The sequence below is a fragment of the Bos taurus genome, chromosome 27 (genome assembly GCF_002263795.3).
Source record: "Bos taurus isolate L1 Dominette 01449 registration number 42190680 breed Hereford chromosome 27, ARS-UCD2.0, whole genome shotgun sequence".
In the NCBI taxonomy this organism is placed as follows: domain Eukaryota; kingdom Metazoa; phylum Chordata; class Mammalia; order Artiodactyla; family Bovidae; genus Bos; species Bos taurus.
Window position 1 is genome coordinate 29,238,680 of NC_037354.1, and position 27,412 is coordinate 29,266,091.

The 27,412-nt window shown below is 49.2% G+C and overlaps 1 protein-coding gene across 2 annotated transcripts; it reads right to left on the bottom strand.

Moving 5' to 3' along the window:
* Positions 1 to 9,126: 9,126 nt before the first annotated feature.
* Positions 9,127 to 27,111, bottom strand: RNF122 (ring finger protein 122). 2 transcript variants are annotated; one of them, NM_001101920.1, is given in 6 exon segments: positions 9,127 to 10,264; positions 10,752 to 10,831; positions 12,412 to 12,453; positions 12,699 to 12,744; positions 18,413 to 18,569; positions 26,708 to 27,111. In NM_001101920.1, coding segments are annotated over 6 exon segments (465 nt in total). In that variant the 5' UTR covers positions 26,733 to 27,111; the 3' UTR covers positions 9,127 to 10,149.
* Between the last annotated feature and the right edge of the window lie 301 nt (positions 27,112 to 27,412).

The window sequence follows — 27,412 nt, forward strand, 5'->3', positions numbered from 1 at the left end:
AATTGCCACAGCCATCACAACCTTCAGCCACCAGCACCCTGATCAATCAGCTGCCATCAAGATGCCAGTCACTTGAAATAAATTTCCTTTTCTTTATGGCTATGTGACCAATTTAATATACATTTAGATCCACTTATTTCTTTTCTGTTTTTTAACAATAGCTTCTTTCTTGCTTCTCATTCACTTTTCAAGATGCTCAACCAAGCCTGCACCCCCCTAAATCCAGCAAAACTGCTCTTGTTCAGGCCGTCAGCGTCCCCTTCACAGCCAGATTCAGTGGACACTTTCACATCCCTCTTACCTGATTTCTAAGATACACCCGGCTCTTGACCTTCCTCTCCTTAGCACCATCTTCTCTTGCTTATGGGGAGCCCACCCCTCCTGGTCTTCCTCCTGTCTCTCTGTCACTCCTTTCCGGGATCATCTGCCTTTTCCTGATCTTGACAGTCTCTAGTTTCTCAGAATTGAGCAGGTGTCTTTTTTTTTTCCCATCGCTGACCCTCTCTCCCGAGGTGATCTCATACTGACCACAACCTTCAACACTGTGGTTTAGGGTTAGGGTGTCCAAACCCCACTGTGGATGTCCATACCCACCACTGACCTTCAGAATCACACACTCAAATCTCTACCTCCTTCTGTCTCCTTTTGTAGGTCTTGTGGGTAAATTTAATATTAAAAAAAAAAAAAACATATTTCTTTCTTTCTTGTCTGTGCTGCAAAGCCTGAAGGATCTTAGCTTCCTGACCAGAGAGCCAGCCCATGCCCCCGAGAGTGGAAGCATGGAATCTTTTTTTTTTTCAAATGTGAACCACTTTTAGAGTCTTTATTGAGTTTGTTACAGCACTGCTCCTGTTTTTTATGTTTTGGTTTTTTCGGCCGGGAGGCCTGGGAGACCTTAATTCCCCGACCAGGGCTAGAACCTGTGACCTCTACAGTGGACAGTCCTAATCACTGAACCATCAGGGAATTTCCTAAACTTAATATTTCTAAATTAAAATTTGAATCCTCCTCTCCAAAGCTTTTCTTTCCATCATCTTGCTCCTTTTGAGCAAGCAACCCTCCACCCACCAAGTCCTTTAGGCCGAAACCTGACGGTCATCCTGGCTGTTCCCTCCCTCCCATCTGGCCACTGGCGTTCGTTCTCATTCAGCGTCTCCATTGAACCACTACCTCAAGTCAGTCACTTCTGCGCTTAAATCCCAGTATCATAAATTAAAACTCCTCACCCGGGCCCTGACGTGATCTGACCCCTGAGTCCCTTCAGCCTCATTTTATACTGTCTTCCCCAACTTCTCACGAAGCTCTAACCACACTGGATTTGCTCTCTAATAACTCAAGCCCTGTTTAGCCTCAAAGTCCTTACAGATCCTCTTCTGTCTGGTCTTTCTCTACGTCTTGTCATTCTTCTGGTCTCAGAGGGGCCTTTCCTGGACTCACCTCCACACCCGGGCCCATTAATTTAGGAGGCACTGCACACTTTGTCGTGGTTGCTGTGTGTGTCTGTTCGGTTTGCTTTGTCTCTGTCTTTCCCGTTAGACTATAAGTGTCTTAGGAGTAGGGACCATACTGGTTTTGTGGGTTGGCGCCGGGTACAGTGGCTGGAAATGGGAGGCACTTAATATGCACTGGCAGTTGAATAAAGAGGAAAATTTTGAAATACGTACTTTTCAACATGTGACTCTAAGTACAATGATCCATATGACTTCTCTATAAGTGGCATATTCAATAGGTCTCAGCTATGTCCAGTGAAGTAAAGCAAATCTTCTTTATACAAAATAAGTGCAGAAAAAGAAAAACAAGTATCGTATATCAATGCATATATGTGGAATCTAGAAAAATGGTACACATGAACCTATTTGCAGGGCAAGAATAGAAACACACATGTAGAGAATGGACATATGGACACAGTGAGGAAGGGGATGGTGGGATGAACTGGGGGATTAGGGTTGACATATACACACTACCATGAGTAAATAGCTAGCTAGTGGGAACCTGCTGTTTAGTACTGGGAGCTCAGCTCAGTGCTCTGTGATGACCTAGAGGGGCGGCATGGGGCAGGCAGTAGGCGGGGAGGTCCAAGAGGGAGGGGATATATGTATACAAAGAGCTGATCCACTTCACTGTACAGCAGAAACTAACATGACATTGTAAAGCAATATACACCGGTTTTTAAAAAAATTAATGCAACATCTGCCACACAGTCTCTGCTCCGTAAAGGATGCTGTATTCATTAGGACAACTCGGAGAAACCCACAAGACTTTCTTATTTCTGAGACCTCTGTCTCTTAGTCCCCTTATCTGGAGAGTTGACTTTAGAAACATAAAGAGCTTATATTTGAAAGTGACTTTGAGCCTTATTATGCGTTCTTTTATGTACTCTTCCTAACCACACTCCCAGGCATTTCCCACGATCTCCATTTTACAGAGGAGAAAAGCAAGGCTTTAAAGAGAGTAAGAAATAAGGCCAGTGCCTCCCAGCTAATTAGAGGCAGAGTTGGGTTTAAAACCCATTCTTGGGATTCCGGTGCTGGCTCTGTTTATTCCACTCAACAAATTAACCTCATAATGAGGAGCAGAAGGGAGAGGACCCCTGGTTTCCTAAAACACAGACCCAGTTCATCGCTGACTCTTGCCAGGCAACCGTTTGTTTCTCAACCCCTGAGCCCTTACCCCTTTTAAAACAAATCACTATGAGCAAAACGCGTTCATTCAAAACGGCTCTTTCTTGATCTGCGCTAGCTTCCTGCACTGTCAGCCAGGCTTTAAAGACATTTCTTCTAATTTATTTTATTCTATAGGCATGTCGTACTTAAAAAAAAAACAAACAAAAGATTTTATATGAAGATTTTTGTGTTTCAAAGTATATGAATGAAAAAGTCCTTAGATCTCCTTTTAAAGACTTTCTTAGGCATTAAAAACTCAGACAGAGAATTCCTTTTAAATAATGAAATCCGCCTGGCACAGTTAAGGCAATTATTCAATTCAGTGTGCACCGTGGCCAGAACACACAAAGCCTGGAATGCATGGCCTGTTTCTTAATCTGAATGTATACGTTTTTAATCTTACAAACCTGTAATGAATTTACTGCGAGACTGTTTTTGCTCTACCCTCAGCATACAATAAAGGAGGAGTCTGAGTCTTGGCCGAAGAATTAAATTGAGACCGAGGCATCTTAACCACAAGGAAATGCAGAATTCCGCAGCCCGCAACCCCCTAGCTTCTTCCTTTCAAAAGAGTTGCTTCAAGTGGCGCCTTAAAGATAATTCTAGCTTGCTAAATTTAGGGTGTGGAAAAAGTCCAAAATGAGAATATTCCATGGGTAACTGTGCAAGTAAGGTTAATATGTGCAGGAAGAGAAGGATGTCTCACACTTTGGATGCATAGTTCTGTCTCTCTCATCCTCTTTTTGCCTGGACACCCAGTGTATAATTTAGCAAGGTGAGATGTTACCTGAGGCAGTGAAGGTGCTTTATGGCCACGATCACATTTTCAATATAAAATGATTTCATATCTAAGTTATTTCTCAAACCAACCTGAGTCAGAGTCATTCATCACCATGTATCCACAAGTTTTCAGAAAATGCTTATCTTCTTCATATGCGAGGCAGATTTCTGATTATACTCAGTTCACTTGTTTTAAAAAAAAGTTGGCTATACAACTTAATATAAGTATACTGCTATCTAAGGACTTCCTGGTGGTCTGGTGGTTAAGACTCTGTGTTTTCAATGCAGGGTACAAGAGTTCGATCCCTGGTTGGGGAACTAAGATCCCACATGCCACAGGCTGTGGTCAAAAAAATTTTTTTTGTTAAAGTGTACTGGTATTTGAAGCTTGCTTTGAAATGCAATTGAATAGCATATGAACAAAGGCTAGACGGATAGATATGGGATAAAACAGAAATAGCAAAATGTTTGTTGTGGAATGCAGGTGACTCACTCTACAACTGACTCTTCAGCCTGGAGAGGATCAAAGTGGCTGGTTCCAAGGTTACTGGGCACCTGCCTCTTCGTTCCCAGGTAACTTCCAGAGATGGTGCCCATGAAGGCCGCTATGTGGGACTTGGACAAACGGCGCTCTCAACATCCCAACAAGCTTCACACATAACAAACTGGACACGGACAGTGATGGAGGCAGGGTCTCTGGGGACCGGAGAATGGACATCTCTGTGGCTGAATCATCTTTTCAGAAGGATGGAGGGAGGGGGTTGATTTGTGTGAGACTGATTCATGAATAATCTGGGGAGGAAGGCAAGCTCTGCAGATGGAGAAAAAATTGGTGGCTCAGGGTCAAAGATAACTTAAAGAAAACAATACATTTCTGGAAGGTCAGAGTCCATGATAGAGATGCATACTTGCAACATAATATTGAATGTCACCACTAAGTTCTTGCCCCTTGGTCTTTATCCATCCACACTTAAAATACTCCAGCTTTTTTCTCATGGTCCTTTTTATAGCTTTTTTGGTTTTGCGCAGACATAAAATATGAGCAAAGTAATCCCAGAGAGATTTGCTCAATACTGAAGAAGGCTGGGAGGATGAGTCCCGGACTGTGTATAGCTTCACTATTACATTTTGGATTTGTATGGATTTTTTTTTTTTTTCTAACATGCCCAACTTGACAGCCACTATGTTTCCAGATCCAGGTCTCCCACTGAAGAAAGCCTGGTTTTTCCTTCTTTGGGGTTTGGATTTCTTGGCTTCTCTCACATTGCATCATGTCCTTAATTTATCAGCATCACCATGGATCTTTGAGGCTATCAGCCGCCTTCTTGAGACTTAATGAACACATGTAATATTAAATACATAGAAACTCAGAGCTGGTCCCTGGGGTTGCTCATACAACCATTTGGCTATCAACCCCTCAGAACTGGTATATCTTTTGAACCACTGATGACAATGATGGCCCATCATGAGGGTTCTGCAATGGCTTTGGGACTCTGTGTCATACCAGAGCACAGGCTGGGATGGAGAAAAAGAGGTTAAAGGGAGGAAAGTGTTAGTCGCTCAGCTGTGTCCGACTCTTTGTGACCTCATGGATGGCAGCCCGCCAGGCTCTTCTGTCAGTGGGATTTCCCAGGCAAGAATACTGGAGTGGGTTGCCATTCCCTTCTCCAAGGGATCTTCCTGATCCAAGAATTGAATCTGCCTCCCACATTGCAGGCAGATTCTTTACCGTCAGAGCCACCAGGGAAGCCTCAAACAGAGGAAGAGGGAGAAAGAAAGGAAAGAGAAAGAAGAGAGGATGGATAAGAAAAATGTGCTGGGGATTCCCTTGGGGTCCAGTGGTTAGGACTCTGCACTTTCACAGCCAAGGGCTCGGGTTGGATCCCTGGTCTGGGAACTAAGATCCCACAAGCTGAGAGGCATGGACAAAAAGAAAAAACGGAAAATGTGCTGGGCTGCCGCACCAGCGGGGAGCTGATAGGTGGTGATGAACGGTCAGAAGCCATCATCCTGGGCCTCCGGGTGCTGTTGGTTTCCCCTTTGTCTGCCGAGCACAGGCTCTGGTTTGTAGCTGAGACTGTCATATGGAGACAGGATCGAGGGCTACGACAAAGCACGAAGTGACATCGGTGGCATCCTCCCTGTCTAGAGTCTGCCAGTTTATCAAGGAGGAAGCCTATGATGCTTTATAAAATCGGATCAGTGGGAATCGAATGCCATTGTTGGCCTGGGGCACGGTACACAGCTTGCTTCTTTTCCCATGAATGGCTTTGTTGTACAGGCTTGCATGACTAGTCATCCGTTTGTCCTTTTCGCCCCCAATTCGGTCACATCTGTCCCTCTGAAACCATGTGTATGGCTTTAAAAGAAGCTTCACCTGTGAGGGATATGGTCAAGGGCACTCCAGGTGTTATTCTGATGCCCAGAGACAGAATAGAGTAGCAGAGTAAAAGGCAGGGGTTGCGTTAAGTTTATAGGGGAAACATGGCACAATCGAGCAGGCATCAAAGGACCCAGTGAGAAGGGGGAAAGGGCCAGTGCGGATGGAGGAACTGATGGGAGAGAGGGGGTATGGGAGGGCACAGTTCATCAACATCAGTTATCCCATGCAAGGGCATCCCATCCAAGTCAGTGCTTTTCAAATTCTGCTCTGAGTTTAATTATGCATTTTGTCAATGGTGGATCCATAAGATTTCTTTAAAAGAAACAATCCATTGCAGAATTTCAAAACATCCACAAACCATTTGACAGTGACCTGGACTTCCTGTCCTCCACAACTGCATCAGCCCAGGAGCTAAAAGCACCTGCTCCTTTTGATATCTTCATAGCAAGCAATCTGCTACCAAAGCTATGCGGAGCATGAAAATCAACGATGCTTAGATATGCAGGATTCAAGTTTGTGCCTTGGTTTTGATGCTTGTATCTGTAATTATGAGTACGAAATTATGTGCTTTCAACATTCCTTTCCTGATCCCAAACTCAGAGGGATATACGTTGAAAGAAAAGCAAAATGTATTTTGTGAAAGAACTTGGTGGGTAAGTGCTCCTTATCTTTTGACTGATGGATGGTATTTGCTCACCAGATACCCTCACTGAAGTCATAATCCTGGTATGTATGATTATCACTCAGCTTCCTTCCTTTAACTCCTTGAAACACATTTAGGGTGCAAATTTTCAGTAATGGGAACTACTCAGCACAGTAATTGCCCATGAATATTTTGTGCTCAGATTAGAAAACCATTGACTTTGCTGCCAACTGATGTCCAGGTTCTTTTTTTTGGCTATGCCACAGGGCACGTGAGATCTTAGTTTCTCGACCAGGGATTGAACCCACGCATCCCAGGTTGGAAGGGAGGAGTCTTAACCACTGGACTGCCAGGGAAGCCCCCATACCCAGATTTTTAAAGAAACTTCAGGATTCTGTGGAGAAGGCAATGGCACCCCACTCCAGTACTCCTGCCTGGAAAATCCCATGGACGGAGGAGCCTGGTAGGCTGCAGTCCATGGGGTCGCTAAGAGTCGGACACGACTGTGCGACTTCACTTTGACTTTTCACTTCCATGCATTGGAGAAGGAAATGGCAACCCACTCCAGTGTTCTTGCCTGGAGAATCACAGGGACGGGTGGGCTGCCGTCTCTGGGGTCGCACAGAGTCGGACACGACTGAAGCGACTTAGCAGCAGCAGGATTCTTGGGCTATCGAGTTCCAGATTTCTAGCGCCATAGAGACCTTCCTCATCCCCAGCCTTCCCTCACCCCAACTTCACATGGATTGTGTGGTCTCCCGCACCTACAGGTGGTTAACCCTTGTATTCTTTTCTCCACGTTATTGGCAAGCCCCACCTTGCAGGCACCTCTGCAGTCACTTCCACACCAGGGTCTAAGCTAAGGATCTATCAGACAAGCTCCTGACCCAAATTACAGTGCACTTACGCCCTTCCCCAAGGCCAAGGCTGTCCTGTCTTCCAGCAACACCTGACACAGTGCCTGGCCTAGGGAGTAGATCTAGAAATGCTGAACTAACAAGACCACACATGACTATGGAGTTGGGACCTGTGACTATTTTAGCTGGTGATCAGCTACTGACCACATCCCATCTGATCAGCTAAAAACTAGCCGGCGTTCCCATCTCTGCTGCAGCACCATCCTACCAAGCTGCATGGAACCCATGAAGGGCATACCTTACCATTCCTAGCATTGTTTTGACTTCAGGACAATGCTATGCAAATCGGCAACACAGACACTCCCGTGTTGGCACTGGTTTTACTTCAACCCTGAGGAGCTTTCCTTGAGATGAAGTGGGGGTGGGGAGAGAGGAGCGGGAGAGGTCGAGACCGCCCCTCCTCCCCCCACCTCGAGACCACCTGTTTCCCACCTCCTTCTCTTCATGCGTCCAATGGGAGGCTGAGGCAAGAGTGAGGGGGAGGACTCTTGTTTTGCTCAGGAAATACATTGTATTCACAGTACTACAGCAAGTGGGCGGAACTAGAGGAAGTGATGCTCTCAATGAAGAAGAGATCCAACCCTGTAGAGTGTGGTAGCAATGAGCAGCGGGTAGAGGCGTTACCCAGAGTGTGAAGGAAGAAGTGGCAAAGCAGAGGTCCAGTAGTTAAAATTGCACCCTTCCAATGCCGAGGCCTTGCAGTCCATCCCTGGTTGGAGAACTAAGATCCCACATGGCTCAGGCAACTAATGAAGGTCACGCACGGCAATGAAGAGCAGGCCCCAGTTTGCCACAGCTGGAGAAAGCCCACATGCAGCAACAAAGACCCAGCACAGCCAAAAATAAATGAAATTTGTTAAAGTTAACAACGTAGTATTTCTAGATGTGGCGCAGGCTGGGATGGGTCAGTGATTCTCAGCTAAGGTGAAGGTGAGGTTACTCAGTCGTGTCCGACTCTGCGACCCCATGGACTGTAGCCTACCAGGCTCTTCTATCCATGGGGTTTTCCAGGCAAGGGTACTGGAGTGGGGGTTGCCATTTCCTTCTCCAGAGGATCTTCCCGACCCAGGGATCGAACCCAGGTCTCCCGCATTGTAGGCAAACGCTTTACTGTCTGAGCCAGTCTTAGCAGCAAAAGAAATCAAGCCTTTATGGTAGCATAGAGGCTTTTTTTTTTAAAGAGTTCAGTGAGTTACAAGGACAATTCTATGAATGACAAGTCTTGGTAGCTGGAATGCTCTGGTGCCATACACCGGCTTTAAAAAAAAAAAAAAATTCTAGTGATCACTTGAGTGAGCCTGGCTTAGTCAGGTTTTCAAGCACATTGATGTTAGTCCTAACCTATGCTAAAAAGATAGATACTACATGCTTGTTCAGTTGCTTAATCATTTTCAACTCTTTGGGACCCCATGGCCTGTAACCCACCAGGCTCCTTTGTCCATGGGGTTTCCTAGGCATGAATACTGGAGTGGGTTGCCATTTCCTCCTCCAGGGGATCTTCCTGCCCCAGGGATCAAACCTGTCTCTCCCGCATTGGCAGCAGATTCTTTACCACAGAGCCACCTGGGAAGCCCAGACAGATACTAACCTGATACCAATTCTCCTTGGCAAGGATTAGGAACCTCTGTGTGTGTGTCCGCTCTGGGAACAGGGGAAGTGGGAGGACGCTGCTGGAGGATTCTGTTCCCTCTGCTGGCACCAAAAGGCCAACAGACACAGGCCACAACCACAGGCAGGAGGTTAGAGAAACTTGTTATTAAATTTAATTTTCTTTAAATACATACCTTTTCCCCACCCTCACCCAGTTGGGGGGAGGAACAGAGAAAACCCCCAGTCCTTCCATTTGGGGGATTCCATGTATAAAGCCTGAGATGCTGAGGATGAAGTATAAAAATACTATTTACAAAGGAAAAGAGGGTGTCCGTCGCGACCTTAACCTTCAGACAGCCCCTCATCCCCAGGCCCCTTTTTGCTCCTTTAGAAAAGAAAAAAGAAAAAAAAAAACCCTGGGGAATCCACCTGGGTGTAGAAAAGGCCCTTCCTCTGGGAGGGGAGGGGAGGGGCGCTCAAACCCCAACATGGAATAGGAAGCTCTGAGATCAACCGAGGAACAGTGAATGGATTAAGCACCTCAGATGCTAGGAGAGGGCTGGGGCTGCCCCCCAGCCACCCCCCGACCCCCACACCGTAGTCAGCAGGCCGGCCGGCCAGCCTTTGTTTCTGCAGGTCCCGTGTAAACATTGACTCTTCTGCATGTCCACGCACTTCCCGATTTCCTATAGAGCCTCCTCGGCTTCCACTGGAGGCTCCTGGTTCCTCCGTCTTTCCCCCCTTGCCTTCTAACCTTCCTCGGGAAGTGGTGGCAAGGAGGTGGGGGGGATCACAGGCGGGGCACAGCTCATCACACCCCTTCTTCGAGATCAGGGCAGCTCGTCCTCCTCGGGGAAACCCTCAAGGCAGGGTGAACTCCAAGTTCTTGGCTAAACAGGATTGGATTTCTGTTCCCAGAGCAGGGACAATGCAGGCAGAGTCCAGTCCCGGCAAGGCAAGGCCATCAGCACGGGGTAACAGGGAGGAAGGCTTCGGGAGGCAGAAGTGGGTGAGTCTGGTCTCACCCTACAGTGGAAGACCAGCCTGGCATCCCCTCCCTTCCAGGTGACTGGGACCCTCACCACCCGCCAGTCTTGTTCACCGTGGATGCGAGGAAGGACCAGGCACCCACGAAGCTAGAGGTCTCCTTCAAGCCTGGTACGGAGGCAGCGCTCACACCAGCTCATCCAATAGGATCCCGATGCTCTGGGAGGCCTCGGAGGGGCCAGCGATGGGCTTGTTACACATGGGGCAGACACAGCGCACCTCCAGCCACTTCACCAGACACCTGCGGGCAAAAGCCGACCTGTTACTCCCTAAAAAGATACCAGCGTGCTCCGGCTGCCCCTTCATAGAGCCCCACTGCTTCCCAAGACAAGAACCTCTCCATCCCTGCCCTGGTCTAACCCTTCCGGCTTGCCTGGTGTGCAGACAGGATGCAGGGCATCAGCAAGGGGTATGTGGGAAGGGCAGGGACTGGAGCCTCTAGAAGACTGTTGTTATTGTTCCATCTCCAAGTCATGTCCGACTCTGCAACCCCACCAACTGTAACCCGCCAGGGTCCTCCAACCATGGGATTCTCCAAGCAAGAAAACTGGAGTGGGTTGCCACGTCCTTCTCCAGGGGATCTTCCCGACCCAGGGATCGAGCCCGAGTCTCCTTCTCGGCAGGCAGGTTCTTTACCACTGTATCGCCTGGGAAGCCCCCCTCTAGAAGATGCTCCCTGCTTTCTTCGCTCCAAGGCATCTGGACACAGCCCCACGATGGACACTTACTTGCGGTGAAAGGCGTGTTGGCACGGGAGGACACCTAGCTCGTCCTTGCCCCTGAAGTCTTCCAGACAGACGGCACAGGTCTGCTGTGGGAAGAGAGAGCCATGTGAGAGGAGACGGGGAGGAGCCTCCCCCTGAATCCTCAGTCACATTACCCCATCTCCACCCAAGAGAGGACTAACCCTGACACATGGCAGCCATGCTCCACGGCGGACTGATCCAAGTAGATGAAATTAAATGGTTAGTTCCTCGGTCACGGCAGCCACATTTTAAGTGCTCAACAACCACAGTGTGGCTAGTGGCTCCCATGCCAGATAATACAGATAAAAAGCATTTAATTGTTAACGTGTTAATTTCTGTTGTGCAGCAGAGTGACTCAGTTATATATGTTATTTTTCATATTCTTTTTCATTATGGTTTATTTTAGCATACTGAATATAGCTATATATATTCAGTATATAATATATATATATGTGTGCTATATATATTCCCGGTGCTATACAATACGACTTCGTTGTCTATCCAGCCTACATATAACAGTTTGCATCTGCTAATCCCAAACTCTCAATCCGCCCCTCTCTACCCTCCTTTCCCTTGGCAACAACAAATCTGCCCTCCGTGTCTGTGAGTCTGTTTTTCTTTCGTAGATAAGTTCATTTGTATCATATTTTACATTCCACATGTAAGTGTTATCACATGGTATTTATCTCTCTGACTTCACTTAGCATGATAATCTCTAGGTTCACCCGTGTTACTGTAAATAGCATTATTTCATCCTTTTTTGTAATAGTCTTTCTAGCCTAGGACTTTCAACCAGGGGGCATTTAGCCATAACTAGAGGTAAGGATGGGGCTCTGGTATATGGTTTCCATTCTTTAAAGCCAGCCTTGCATCCTAGTATATTAACCCCTCAATCCCAGCTGAATTTCCTCTTCTGGAGGAAAGCTTAAGAAACATCAGAACTTGGGGACATCGTGACTATGGACCCCAAAGAGACAGACGAAATGAGGCCATGTCCAGGTTAGTCTTATGCATGATGAGATCCATGATTCTTCCCACACCCGGACAACCACACACACGCTCTCTGCACGAGTGCATGTGGTTATGGACGGAAGTCTTGGGACAGGAGTTAGGTGACCGCAAAGGCACAGGTGGGAAAGGAAGAAGTAATGGTCTAGTCCTGAAGGAGTTGGGAGTTGAGGGGTCCCAGAAAGTGGGTGTGATGGGTGGGTGGGGGGGAGAATGGAGGGGAACAGGGGAGAACTAGAGGGTTGGACCTGCATGTCAGACCCACAGTCGCCAGGACAGAGCACACACAGAGGGGACCCCTTCCGGACCCAGATGGGGACACCGAGCAGGGAAAGGTAGTGCAGTCTGGCCCGGGGTGGTCATACTGCCCTCCCAGTAAGACTACGTCTAGCAGGTTTCCTGGGGTCACAGGTCACCATGTACCCAAACCCTTTGGTGACCCCCTTTGTTTTCTGCCAGCCCCAGTCCCAGACATAACAGATCCTGCATACTGATCACCTCCTGGGATGTGTCTTCTATTTGGCCCAAGGAGACGAGAAGGCAGGGACTAAGAAGCTTCCTAAAAAGGTCTTCAGACCTGGAGAAGGTTTGCCTTACCCGCTGGGCGCCCCGCCTGCTGCCCCAGGGCACTCACCCCATATAACTGCAACTTCTTGGCATCTCCTTTAAGCACCACCTGGGAAAAAAGAGGGGAGACCTGGGGTCAGAAGGAACCAAACACGGAGCCAGGTGGTATCAGCCGAGGAAGGGAGCCCCCAGCTCCACCCAGGGAGACCCCCGCTCTCCCTAGGCACGAGGGGAGAACAGGCCAGCTTCATCTTGCCCCTGCCCTATTCCCTCCACCTCCCCCGGCCATCTCTAGCTGGGTTAGTAGTGGTGGAGCGGGGAGAGGTCTTAGGACAAAATGAGGACTTTATTTACCTCTTTATATCCATATCGTTCGCTCTGTGCCTGGTTCCGGAGTTTGCTGGGGGGAGCAAGAAAGAGGAGAGAGAAGAAGTCATTATGCCTTTGCACAAACAGCCATTCAGAGCAGGAGAGACAGGCCGGTGGCTTGGGACTTCCTTCTGGGGGTGGGGAGGTGCGTCCCGTAGACACGAAATATGCATAGAAGTCTCTGCAGGTCACCAGTGTGGGGTTAAGGACTCAGACTCAGGTTCAACTGCCTCAAAACTCACTGTCACCTACCCTCAACTGGGGGTGGGGGTTCTGGCAGAGCACCCTAAAAGTTCATTCACCTTCCTTCCTGGAAGGTCACTTCCTTTGGGCTCCCCAACTAGACAGATCAACCATCTGCTTGCTGAGTGTGCAAAAGTTAGTTTTGTTTTTGTTTTTTCGTCATACCACGTGGTTTGCGGGATCTTAGTTCCTGACCAGGGACGAACCTGCCCCCTTCAGCGGCAAAAGCGAGGAGCCCTCACCACTGAACTTCCAGGTAGACATTCTTAAGAGGGCTATTTCCTCCAAGCCCGGGCAGCAGGAGAACATCTGTTGAGCCTGGGGAATTTTCCACCCGGAGAACACAAGTATTCTGGAGGCAGAGCACACTCTTCCCCCTTCACAGCACCAGGCAACACAGGCAATCCCTTCTTTGTTTTCCTCTTTTTGTTTCAAGCTGGTGGCCTGCATACAGCCGGACTCTCAATGGCCAGAACACAATGGCCAGAACATGCCGTTACTAATGGCAGGAGCATAACTGTGATGGGGGATTTCCTAGGCGTCGATCTCTACCGATCTAGATCCATATCCGCACTCATCAATTTCAAACACCTTCCAGAGGGAGAGACGTGCTTCTTGGCAGACAAGGAACACGGAGTCCAAAGAAGCTAAGTAACTTGCCCAAACTTCAGAGCTGCCTGGCAGCAGAGCTGGATTCTAACCAGTCGACCTGATGACAGAGCCCGAGCTCTTTAACACAAACTGTGGCCAGCCTCACAATCAGGTGGCACACACCATGCTCCTGGGCATAGGATGGGGTTTTGGAAAACACCCTTTCAATCAACAAGCCACCAACTTTCTGAATGGCTCACTGTGCCAATGGCCGAGACCGAGATGATGCACTGATAACTTTTTTTTTTTTTGCTGTTTTATTTTCAGTGAGAGAAACCTTCTGAACTGTGCAGGGAGCTCTATGGTCTCCTGTACCTGGGGACCAGATAGAGTTTTCTCTCCCAGGAATCATTTCTACCAAAGATTTGTGTTATTGGAAGAAGACATCAGAGAACCACCAGGTTATGACCGGGGTGGCCAATCATGGTTTCCTGAGGGTCAAAGCCAGCTAACCATTTGTTTCATAAGGCCCAGAAGGGAAGAACTGTACTTTCCTATATATATATAATTTAATTTATTTAATTTTTGGCTGTGCTCTGTTGCTGCTCGACGGCTTTTATCTAGTTGCGGGAACGTGGGGGCTACTCTTCGCTTTGATGCTCAGGCTTCTCCTGTTGTGGAGCAGGGGCTCTGGGGTGCACGGGCTTCAGCAACTGCAGCATGTGGACTCAGCAGTTGCAGCTCTCAGGCTCTAGAGCACAGGCTCAGAAGTTGCGGTGCACGGGCTTAGCTGCTCCACGGCACGTGGGAACTTTCCGGTTCGGGGACCAAACCCGTGTCTGCTCCACGGCAGGTGGGCTCTTTACCACTGAGCCACCAGGGAAGCTCTGTACTTATTCTTTTTTTTTTAACTAAACTTTTTATTTTGTCATGGGGTATAGCAGATTAACAAACAATTGTTGTGATGGTTTCAGGTGGACTGCGAAGGGACTCGGCCATACATATCCATGGACCCATTCTCCCCCAAACTCCCCTCCCATCCAGGCTGCCAGGTTACACTGAGCAGACTTCTGTGTGCTGTACAGTAGGTCCTTGTTGGTTACAGAACTGTGCTTACTCTCATAAATGGTTGAAAGCAGGAATTGAAAGAATATTTCATGCCATGTGGAAATTATATGAAAATCAACTTTCAGTGCTTGCCATAAAATTTTACTGGAGCACAGCCACACTTATACTTTATGACTGCTTCTGTACAGAAGGGCTGGGTGGTTCAGACAGATATCATATGACCCGCAAAGCCTGTAATAGCTGGCATGAAAAAAAAAAAAGCTGGTCTGAGTTAGAGGAAGAAAATCTTCAATCACTAGCCTTATTTGAAGGGCATGCACAAGGTAAGATGCTCCAAGAGCAACGCAGAGATGCTGGAACCAGAGCAAAGGAGGATGCAGAAAGCCTGGTGCACAGCCTGGGGGCAGATAAGATCGGCGGCCTCCACCTCCACAGCTCCTAACAGGAGGTCAGGGGACGGGTGGGGCCTGTGTCCCTCGGCCTCGAGGCTGGGCACCAGGCAGCACCGCCGCTGTCTGCCCCCCGACCCTCGACTCCTCTCTCATCGGAGTGGGGTTTCTGGTCCTTGGAGGGACAGGCTGAGGGTCTAACCAGCGCTCCCACTGTTCCACCCCTACCTGCACACGTTCCTGTACACACCTGCATCTGTGTCCCCACTTCTAAATGAGAGGGGCGGGGAAGGATGCACTTAAATGATCAAGGGCCACCTGCCTGATACTGGGTTCATCTGGGGAAGAAGAAGCGTGCTCTCGTTGCCAGGCCGCCCAGAGCTGCCTTCTGAGGGACAGACTGCTGCTCTTTTAGCAGGTATATACAGAGTAAATAAGGAAGTGGCGAGAAGCCTGCCGGCTTCCTGGCTCAGAAAGAGGGGATGTCACATCTCCAGAGCCTCGCCTACTTCGCCTGCAGCATGGCTACAATTAGGCAGTACACGCAGTGCCTTTCTGCTTGCTCTGGCATAGGACGCCTGGGGGCCCTTCTGTCTGGATGGCTCCATTTAATGGTCTTACCCAAGGATTCTCCAGAAGCTGACTCTGAGAGCCCAGGACCATCAATTGGAACAGTGAAGGCTTCAGAGTCACGCTCTAGATTCACTCTGCCTGTAGATTTCCATATCAGGAAGGTAGAGGTTGGGATGAAACGGGGCCAAAAGGGTTGCAAGGAAAACGAGAGCAAAAAAGCAGAGATCCTGGGCCATCCCAGCGGGGATGGAGTGCCAACAACTCGGGACAGGTGGCCTTCTCAGCTGCTGGGGTGAGCAAAGCAGCTAAAAATACCCTGAATTCAATGAGCCCATTTCAAGCCACTGCCAGTGGGCGCTTCCTGGCTTTTCCCCTTTTGCAACAAACAATGCGGGTAAGTCCTGCAAAGAGTTGTTTCTTTCCTGCCCGATTTGTATTTCACGGGGCCCCTTCCATCCTGTGTAGGGCAGAGATCAGCTCCTGCTCCTGGCGGCAGGGTGGGGCGGGGGGTGGCAGGGGGTCAGGGAAGACGGAGTGAGGGGGAGTTGGGCCGATGAGCTCAGCAGGTCAGGAGCGGGGAGTCACAGGCCTATTTTGGCTGAGGAGGAAACTGAGACGCAGGCAGAGGAAGTGGCTTCTGTGCTTGTGTGTCTTTCTATATATAGGCGCTCCCAGGCTGCCACATACCAGCAAGGCTGAGGAACCATGAGACGCCAGGGTCACACCGGTTTTGGGCTGCAGGACAGAGGGCGGGGTGGCGAAGGGGCAGATGACTGCAGAAGGAAAACAGGTGGCGCCAAGCAGCCCCACGGCGGGGGGAAAGCTTCTGGTATCATGTGGTCACCAACTCCAGCCAAGCAAAAAAAAAAAATAAACCCGTCGTACCCAGAGCTCCCAGCCCGTTCTGCAACACCACTGCGTCTGGCTGCTTGCGGGTGGCCACGGGAGCCCCAGATGATCCCGTTCAAGGAATAAGAATCTGGGAAGGCCAACATCCGGAATCCGAAAGACCCTTGCTAACTGTCATCGGACAAGCCCATCTCACCATTTTTCCGGATACAGGACTTCATCTTTAACCGCCTGAGCATGAGTTTCCTCATTTACGAAGCAGACTAATACTGAAACTGGAGGGCAGTTCTGAGGACTAAGGCAGATGAACATTTCATAAGATGGTCAGCACGGTGCCTAGCACACAAGGAAGTCCTGGGCAAAGAGGAGCTTAAACCCCAAGATCACACCTGTTAGTGGCAGAACTGGGAAATGAAGCTGGGTCTCCCACCTACCGGCTCAGAGTGATTTTGTAGAATTTCCTCTCTTGACCACCTCTGCAGCCTGGCAGGGATGTGCATGCATGCGTGTGTGTGTGTGTGTGTAGGGGCCAGACACAGCCTGCTTTTACAGCCTCCTGCCAGCATCGCACATAAATCTTGGGTATGCCTCCACCTTCTGTCTCCGGGGAGTTGCATACATTGCTTCATATGCGGAGAGCGAGGTGGTTATTGGTCAGGAAGACGAAAAGTTTGAGGAAGAAAACTTCAGCTGGGGGAAAGGGGCGGGCGGGTGTGGAAGAGGGTGTTGAGATACCGGAAATCTACCCACACCCTCACTTTACTAATGAGATGCAAATTTCAGACTCAGTGGTACAAGAGGGGAAAATAAACCACTACCTTCTCTGCAAAAAAGCCTTGTAAGTGGAAAATTCCAGTCCCGGGGACTTTTTAAAGTCTGGAGAAAAGAAGGAGGGCTGAGGCAGTGGATGAGAAGCAAAGGAGAGCAGGGCCCCAGGGCACTTCCCCTTCTTAAGAAGGGGCTCCTCGGCCTGAGGAATCTGAACAAGCATCTGCTAAACAAGCTTCTGATAGCCCTCCAGCCTCCCGCCAGGCGAGCCATTCAAACCCACCGGGATATCTCTGTGGGGAATGGGAACTCCTTTGGCCTTCGTCTTAATTTAATCTGTTTAGGTGATCTGATCAGATACTAGACACCCCAGCTGACGTCCGTCTACCCAGGTGTTGGGTAATCATATGCTTGTGTGTGGGCGTGTGGCTTGGTTTTATCACAATGGCTCCATGACATTCTACTGGTCAGGGCTGTGCAATGTTCCCCAATGCACAGGACAGACCCACACAATGAGGAATTGTTAATACCCATAGGGTGCCCTAGTTCAGAAACACTACTGTATTTTCCACCCTGAATACCAGGCATGCTCTACATTTTTGATAGAAGATAGCCACCAATTCCCTTGTCTAGAAGCAAAGACAACAGTTCCTGGAGCTTGGCTCGCCCTGCTAAGCTCCAATCCTTCCCTGGACCCCTACGCGATAAGACGTAACGGTTTTCAGTTTTTATTCCCTCAAACGTAAGAGGCAGTACAAACAGGCAGCTCTGCAGACACCAGCTTGCTAATATTAGCATCTGGAAGGATGATAACAGGATTTCCCAGGAGGGCAGAGGGTCATGCCACTGGTGGAATGATACTCCCTTAGCCCTGGCCACCCAGAGGGTGTGAGTGGGTGGAGAGAGATGGCGAGGGACCACTGATGATATTACTTGGTCATTCTAGGCAACATGAGAGGAACTGGCCAGCAGGCGGGATGCAGGCTGATCCATGCTGACCTTGTATGTGCTGGACAACTGGATAGGCTGATGCAAATAGAAACAGCAGGCCTCAGGGGCCCAGCAAACGGCAGGTTAAGTCTTGTCCTCAAAGCAAGAAGCCCCGGCTGGAGGCTGGTGACTCTGCAACAGGAGGCTCGCTTGGTTCACCCTACCTACGGCCGCCACCTCCTGGACCTCCCCCTCCCTGGGACCCAGGTCAGACAGCGAGCCACCCACCTGATAAAATAGCAGCAGAAGATGAGGCTCAGCATGAAGACGAAGATGCCCGTGCCGAAGATGACCATGTAGATGTTGAGGGGAAGGTCTTGGAAACTGATGGGGGGCATTGAGCAGGACTTGTTGGTGCTCACCAGTCCCAGGCCACAGAAACACCCTGCAGAGAACAGGAGAGGGCAAGTGTTATGTTAGTGGGAAATTTACTACCGAGGCTGATGCCACTCTGCGTGAGCAAGGATGCAGCGAGACATGGCAAGCCTCTCCCTCAGGGACTTACTTTTTTCTAATTGAAGCATAATTGATTTACAATGTGGTGTTCACTGCGGATGTTCAGCAAAGTGATTCAGATATCCATATACATATATGTATTCTTGTTCATATTCTTTTCCATGATGGCTTATTAAAGAATATTGAATACAGTTCTCTGTGCTTTGCAGTAGGTCCTTGCTATTTATTTTATACACAGTAGTTGGTATCTGTTAATCCCAAACTCCTAATTTACCCCTCCCTCATTCCTTTTCTCCTTTGGGAGCTGTAAGCTTGTTTTCTATTGTTTCTGCGTCTGTGAGTCTGTTTCTGTTTTGTAAACAAGTTCCTCTGTGTCATATTTTAGATTCCACATATAAGTGATATTGTATGGTATCTGTCTTTCTCACTTCACTTAGTATGATAATCTCTAGGTCCATCCAGGTTGCTGCAAAGAGCATTATTTCATTCTTCTCTTTTTATGGCTGAGTAGTTTTCCATGATTATATTGCATTGGCCAAAGAGTTCGTTTGGGTATTTCCTGAAACATTGTATGGAAAAACCCAAATGAACTTTTGGACGAACCCAATATCATGTGTGCATGTCTGTGTGTGTGTATGTCTGTGGGTATATGTGTGTGTGTGTGTGTGTGTATGTGTGTGTGTGCATGTCTGTGTGTATATGTGTGTGTATGTCTCTGTGTATGTGTATGTGTGTGTGTATGTCTCTCTGTGCATGTGTGTAAGGTATATGTGTGTGTCTCTGTGTGTGCATGTCTCTGTGTGTGCATGTCTGTGTGTATATGTGTGTGTATGTCTCTGTGTATGTGTATGTGTGTGTATGTCTCTCTGTGCATGTGTGTAAGGTATATGTGTGTGTCTCTGTGTGTGCATGTCTGTGTGTGTGCATGTCTGTGTGTATATGTGTGTGTATGTCTGTGTGTATATGTGTGTGTATGTCTCTCTATGTGTGTATGTGTGTAAGGTATATGTGTGTGTATGTGTGTGTGCATGTCTGTGGGTATATGTGTGTGTATGTCTCTGTGAGTGTATGTCTCTGTGTGTGTATGTCTGTGTATGTATGTGTGTGTTTGTGTGTGTATGTCTCTGTGTATGTATGTCTCTCTGTGTGTGTATGTGTATATGTGTGTGTGTGTGCATGTCTGTGTGTATATGTGTGTATGTGTGTGTGCATGTCTCTCTGTGTGTGTATGTCTGTGTGTATGTATGTGTGTGTCTGTGTATGTCTCTGTGTGTGTGTATGTGTATATGTGTGTGTGTGTGCATGTCTGTGTGTATATGTGTGTATGTGTGTGTGCATGTCTCTGTGTGTGTATGTCTGTGTGTATGTATGTGTGTGTCTGTGTATGTCTCTGTGTGTATGTCTATGTGTATATGTGCGTGTGTGTGTGTGTATGTCTGTGTGTGTCTGTGTGTGTGTGTGAACCACATCTTCTTTATCCAGTCACGTGTTGAACATTCAGCTGCTTCCATGCCCTGGCTACTGTCAATAGTGCTGCTATGACGTTGGGGTACAACCATCTTTTTGAAGGCGTGGTTTTTTTGGGGGGTAAATACCCAGAAGTGGGACTGCTAGATTATGTGGCAGTTCTACTTTGAGTTTTTTAAGCAATCTCTACACTGTTTTCCATACTGGGTGCACCAATTTACATTCCAGGGACTTACATTTACACCCTCGACCTAACACTAGTGGCATGATCTTGGGTAAATGATTTAATCAATCTAGGAAACGGGATCCTACACATGGTACTTCAACCTGCACCTCCTTCTAGGGGATCAAGGAATCGGGCAGTGGGTGGAAGTGGAAAACTCACTTCCGTCCGGTAGAAGCCCCTAGGGTGCACTAGCAAGACGAAGAGCCTCAGGTGAGGAAGCATCCATCTGGGCTCCAATCCCACCTCTCCCTAGCTACTCAATCTTTGAGAAATTACCTTGTTGAAAAGCTCCCCTTTGCCACAGGAAAACAAGCAAAGTGCAGAGGCGACCGAAGACTATGGTGTAAGAAATATGCTTTGTAAATTGCAAAGCGAAGTTGCAAAGGTCATTTGTCATTATTAAGCCACCTGCTCCAGAAGCCAGGCTGCACCCAGACCAGAATAGAAATTGTTCACTCTGAGTCTGGGCCCGCGTTCCAGAATGTGGCGGGGGTGGGGGAGGGGGAGCCGCTGCTCATTTTTCCTGGCCACCCTCCCCTTTTCTACTCAAAGCCTCACCATGCAGTCTGCTAATGGCAGTGGCGTCCCCAGAGCTTGCAGAACACAGAATCTCAAGCCAGCCTCCATCAAAGTGAATCAGAATCTATGTTTCAACAAGGTCCCTTCAGTGTGGGAAGCACAGGTGGCCACTAGAAGCTTCACTCACGTGACTCAGGAATAAACCCTGATTGATCTGAAGGCGACAATCACCTTGCTTTTGCCAGGGTTTGGTGTTGGGGTAGGTATGTGATTGGGCTTCCCTGGTGGCTCAGCGGTAAAGAATCTGCTTGTCAAAGAAGAAGATGGGGGTTCGATCCTTGGGTGGGGAAGATCCCCTGGAGAAGAGAGGGAAATGGCAATCCACTCCAGTACCCTTGCCTGGGAAATCCCATGGACAGAGGCACATGGTGGGCTATAGTCCATGGGGTCACAGAGACTAAATGACACCACCACCAAAAAGGTACGTGATTAGGTTCTGGCTGAAGAAAAACAAAGAAGAACATCTGCTATAAAGACAAGATTTTCCTTTCTTGGGTTACATCTCTCCAAAGCATTTGGAATGGTGGAAGCCAAGTTACAGCTGGTAAGAGGGAAGTTCAATATAAAGCTGGTGGCAGAAAAGACAAGGAAAGAGGAGGAATGAAAGATGTTGTCTGTCAAGTGGCTGGAAAAATCAATCCTGGAGCTACTTCACGGGACCATTGGTCCTGAGGGTTAGAAAATTGTCTATTATGGTTATAAGGGGGAAAAAAGAAAAAGGAATTAACCATAAATCAGGTGAGTGGTTTTTCTTGCTAGCAGGCAAAAATATCAGTGATCTGAAAGGTAAGCCTCAGAGTCTTGGATTTCAGAAAGTGTTGGGACAGGAAGGCTAGACTTCACCATACGTGTGTGTGTGTGTGTGTGTGTGTGTGTGTGTGTGTGTGCACTCATTCACTCAGTTGTTTCCAACTCTGTGCAACTCTACGGACTGTAGCATGCCAAGCTCCTCTGTCCATGGGATTCTCCAGGCAAGAATGCTGGGTTGCCATTTCCTTCTCCAGGGATCTTCCCGACTCAGGGATCGAATGTCTCGAGTTTCCTGCACTGGCAGGCGGATTCTTTACCGATGAGCCACCCGGGAAGCCCTTACACACGCTACCAGCCAAACACATCTCATGCTACCAACTGAACCTTTGTAATAACATCACCATGAAATGTACTCTCCCCGCCCTCTCCACAGGGTTTGAAAAAAAAGACTCAATCATTAAATAACGCCTATAGTCAAACAGCTAAGAAGGCCTGGCTTCAAAGACCTACGGGGACTTTCCTGGCAGTTGAGTGGTTAGCACTCTGCACTTTCACTGCTGAGGGCACAGGTTCTGTCCCTGGTGGGGGTGAGGGGAGTGGGGAGGTGGGGACTAAGATCTCACAAGCCGTGGCGGGGTGGGCGGGTAGGGAGAGGGGGGAGGAGGACTCAGGCCTTCAATACGGGTTCCTGTGCTTTCCTGACATTGTGGTTAGGAGCCATTAATATACTTTGAAATGTTATACCATAATTAAGGCTGCGACCCCAACTCCACAGAAGACTTGACTCGAAAGACCGGAGTCATCTCTGACCTCACACATCTCCACCCTCTTCATCCCTGAGATCAATCTAGTGACCAATATAACAAGCCCCCTCCAAACCTCTTTCAGACTGTATGCCAACTCTCCTGCCAAGTCTCTATTCCAAACACACTTGGAGCCCAGTTCTACTCCAAGTCCCTATTAATTGATGTCTAGTCCCTCCTTTAATTTAGCCCACATGTCTGGCATATCCTCCCACTCTGTTTTTCTACTATGATCTACCAAACTCAGGCTTCTAGTGCTCCCAAACAAGAATGCGCTGGGTCCTCTCTCTCCCTCCCCAACTCAGTATCCCCCAGCATCACCCAAGGTGAACCAGTCTCCTCTCTATTTCTTGCCCAACCCTGTCTTCACCTGCCTCCAAACTTTTGCTCATGCAGCTTTCTCTGCCTGAAACTCTCTCTCCCTTCCCAAAGTCCCCCAAGGCTGGTCTTTGTGATATTCACCCTCCAGCCCAGACCCCGGCTCGAATTCTACAGGGCTCACAGCCTGTATCACATGTTCTGGCTCCAGCACTCTCAGTTGACTGTCTTAGGTTGCCCTACAGTTCCTAGAATCAGCTTCATTTAACTCAAACATGCATTAAACACTGATTACACGACAAGTACCATGACAGACACTGAAGGAAAAAGGAAGGAAAGACTAGATGATATTACAGTCTAGGGAAGAAGACAGACACAAAGATTTCCATCGTGGAAAGTGTGGTACATAGTAGGTGTGTGTGGTACATAGTAGATGTGTGACTGATGAGATGGTTGGATGGCATCATCGACTTAACGGACAAAAATCTGAGCAAACTCAGGGAGATAGTGATGGACAGGGAAGCCTGGCATGCTGCAGTCCATGGGGTTGCAAAGAGTCGGACACGACTGAGCGACTAAACAACATACAATTCTGAGATCAGAGACAGAGAGTTCTAACGAGCCTGAGCACTCCTAGGTCTGAGGATAGCAAACTTTCGTACTTTGACTGAAATGGCAACCCACTCCAGTATTCTTGCCTGAAGAATCCCATGGACGGAGGAGCCCAATAGGCTACAGTCCAGGGGGGTCGCAAAGAGTAGAACACGACTGAGTGACTTCACTTACCCTCACGTTTGGCTTTTTTTCAGTAACTGGTTAACAGATAAGTAATTCCTGATTTTTCTCAAGGCGACCTAGTCCTCTTGGCAAAAGCTCCCGCTTCAAAGTAAGGAGACTGAAGTTTGGGAAAATTGCCCAGAAACTGCCCTCAGCTGACGGGTGACCAGTCAACCAACAAGTACTGCTTGCTGGCTTGACTTGTACACTGATCTAGACATTGTGGGGAAACAAAAAGCAAAAGTAGTTCTTGTCCAGAGAGACTTTCGGGTTAAAGCTGGGAAAAAATTAATTAGCTACTAAACTTTGCTAACCCCCTGCTTCTTAGCCTCCAGCATGGATTAGAAAGTTTTCACCACCTCTTCACCCTCCACTCAAATATTTGATCTCTGTGGGCCAAAGGAGATTGATTTTTCTGGGAAGACACCATGGTGGACTGGCCAGGCAGGAACAACTTTTTGTCTACTCTGAAAAATGGTGTTTGGGATTGTCTTCCAGGTAACTCTGTCCTCCGTGCCAAAGAGGCTTCTTTCCCACCAGGCACGTACGTCTCCCCCGGCCCCGTCTCATCAACAGCTGATGCTGTGAGAGTCTAATCCTCCATCTGCCTTGACTCTCCATATACCTTTTTTATTTTTTTAAAAAGTCTTTACTGAATTTGTTACAGTATTGCTTTTATGTTTTGGTTTTTTGGCTGGGAGGCAAGTGGGATCTCAGTTCCTTGACCAGGGACTGAACTCACACTCAGTGCATTGGAAGTCAAACTGTTTGACCACTGGATCACCAGGGAAATTCCACCATGTACCTTTCCTCTGCTGTATCCTGGCATCCATAGGGTCCCAAAGAACCTCATTTGGTTCCCTTGCATGGCAACGACCATAGATAACACAGAGGGTTTGCATGTATGCACTCTGAAGGCACTCTGGCCTCAGCAGTGTATCAGTTTATTTTGATCATCTGATTTTGCCGAGAGGCTTTCCCTGGGGCTCCAGGATTGAGTCAGCGAGTTGGGACTTTCTATGATAAAGAGGTGTGGGTGAGAAGAGCTTCATGGCTAAGAGGAGATGGTCCATTTGCTTGCATTCTGATCAAAAAAGTAGACAAAAGATACACTGGGCTAAAAGCTGACAGTGCTGTAGCTTTTTATCTAAATTTACAAGGAAAGAATTTTTAACCCCAGGAATGACAGGCTCCAGATATTTATCACAAAGGTGTTCGGGGAGGGATTGCTTCTTCCCTGGAGTCGGAGAACAGTCCTTTCTCCATCACTTTAAGAAGTAAAAAGAAACACCACATAGGAAGTCAACTGTGTTGTTTTAGTCGCTGAGCCGCGTCCAACTCTCTTGCGACCCCATGGACTGCAGCCCGCCAGGCTTCTCTGTCCATGGAACTCTCCAGGCAAGAATACTGGAGTGGGTTGCCATGCCCTCCTCCAGGGGAATCTTCCTGATCCAGGGATCAAACACGTGTCTCCTGCATTGGCAGGGTGATTCTTTACAATTAAGTCACCTGGGAAGCCCAAGTCAACTATAAATTAACAAAAAATAAACACATGTTTTAAAAAGTGGAAAGATGAAGCAGCAAGTGCTCTGCGGGTCTAAAAACCTATGAAAGCGGGCGGCCCAGAAGCAGGGCTAGTGTTCACTGACAGCTAGCTACCTCGGTTTTTCTCCTGAAGTCTGTTCCATTGTTTCCCCCGACCTATGAAAGCCTTGACATCAGAATGTCTCATCCCCCAGCTCGCGGGCTGGGAGCTGGAGTGACGTCAAGAGAAGGGCTGGCCAAGAACGACCAGGGGATCTGGGAAATGCTTCTCTTTCCCAGCCAACGGGAATCTTTCCCAGATGCGGGGGTTCACTGTCCTCCCCCACCCCCACCCCCACCCCCGCCCCCACTCCAGCTATGCCTCCGATCACACACACAGCTTGGTTCATTTTCAGGAAATTAGATCCTACCAGCTAGAGGAAGAGGGGGATGGGAGCCCCTCATACACAGGCTGCCCAAACCCTGCCTTAAAACAAAAGCCTCTTGAAATAATTAATGCGAGATCTGGCAAGAGTCTGCTCTCAAGAATGGATTTCTCCGCGCCCCCCCCCCCCCCCCCACTAACTAGCCAGCCTACCCTACTCAGAGATAAGGCCAGCTGCTTCTTTCTCCCTGCCCCCGGCCCCTGCCCGCCCTCCCCCCCTTTCTCCAGAAACTCTCCAAGCTTTAGAACAAGGCAGTCAAGATCCCAGGGTCACTGGAGGGTATTAGCAGCCAAAGTTTTGAACTGACCCGCTTAGAAGGGCGTCTCTTCAGGTAGCCTGGACAAGGAGTCAGCCCCAAGCCCAACCTGTAGTCACGGAAACTGCTAAAAAGCCTAAATGTGAGATGCACTTAGTATCAACCAGGCTGGGGAGGGAGGGGAGATTGGGTCTGGAGGCGCGGACACTACCTAGGCACCGGAGCTGGTACCGTGGTCTGGCCTTGGGGCCAGTGAGCACAGATGCCCAGGCAAGCCCTGCATTCAAGGGTAGCCGGGCGCCAGGAGATCTACACGGCTTTATCAATCCAATAAAGGCACGCTCATTAATCCGGCGTCATCCCCGGGCACAAAGCCCCCGAGCAGCCGGTGCGAAGCCAACAAAGGCGCAGGGGAAGCCGCCCCCGCGCCCCGTCCTGCACGCTGCACTGTATACATATTTAAAATAGCCTGCAAAGTTTCAGACCAGGAACTTGAGCTCCCTCTAGGAGATCCGAGCCCGAGCGCGGATTTAATTCTCCGCCGACGACCACAACAAAGAACAAGAGTTTGAGCGCACAAAGGCGAGCAGGGAGGCGGGTACGAGTGCGAAGCCGCCGCACAGAGGCCGGGAACCCCTCGGCTCCCACGACCCCCGCCCGCCCGAGAGATCCTTCTAGGCCCCGGAGTGAAACCTGGATCCCCACTCCCCCCGACCCCCCCCCCTTTCAAATTCCGCGCTGTGCAGAGCAGAGTTGAGCGCCAGGACGCCTCCTCGTAGGTCCCATTGCAGTAAAAACTTGGCTCGAGAGGGAGAAGGAGCCCTCCGATCTGAAACCTGGCGCCTCCCTATCCTCGTCTCCAGCCAGCCCCATGTCCCTTGCGCCCCCGCTCCCCCAACCCCTCCAGAGCCCCGGACTCACCGTTACACCACTGGAATGGGTGCATCAATGAACTCTCGGCTGGCTTCCTCAGGCGAACGAAGGCAGGTGCGGGGCGGGAAGGCGGGGTGGGCGCGCCGGCCGGTGGGGTCGCAGGAGGGGCCGGTGCGCTGCGCGGGCGGCCGCCCTTCCCCTACAAGTGGAACTCCCTCCGGAGCCGGGAGCTTCGGCGCGATAGGTTTTTGGAGCCACAAAGGGGAAAGAAGAGAAGAGAGACAGAAAAGTCTCCCGGCTCTAAGGACTAGCGGAGAAAAGGCAGGAAGGGCCCGGGGGCTGGGGCGTGCTGCGGGGCGCCGGGTGGGCAGAGGAGAGGAAATAGCCCTAGGCAGAGGCGAGCCCTGGACGCCACCGCACGGAGGTGAGACGCCAAGGACTCCGAAACTGACACGGAGCACGCACACCCCCTCCCTTATACTGCCCCCGTGCCCCTCCCGTCACCGGCCCTCAGCCAATGGGAGCCTTCCTCCGGCCCCTGGCATTACTTGCAGATCCGCCCCATCCGAGTGTGGGGAGCATCTCTGAGGCTTGGGCGCCTCCCCCTCACCTTCAGTCCAGAGACGATCGGGCGGCGCGCTGGCCCGAGCAGTCCCGAGCCAGCCTCCTCCGCTCGGGACCTGGAGGAAAGTGAACAATTAATGCCACCTTGTTTTCGTCCTCCAGATCGGTTACTGTTTAGCATTTCTCTGG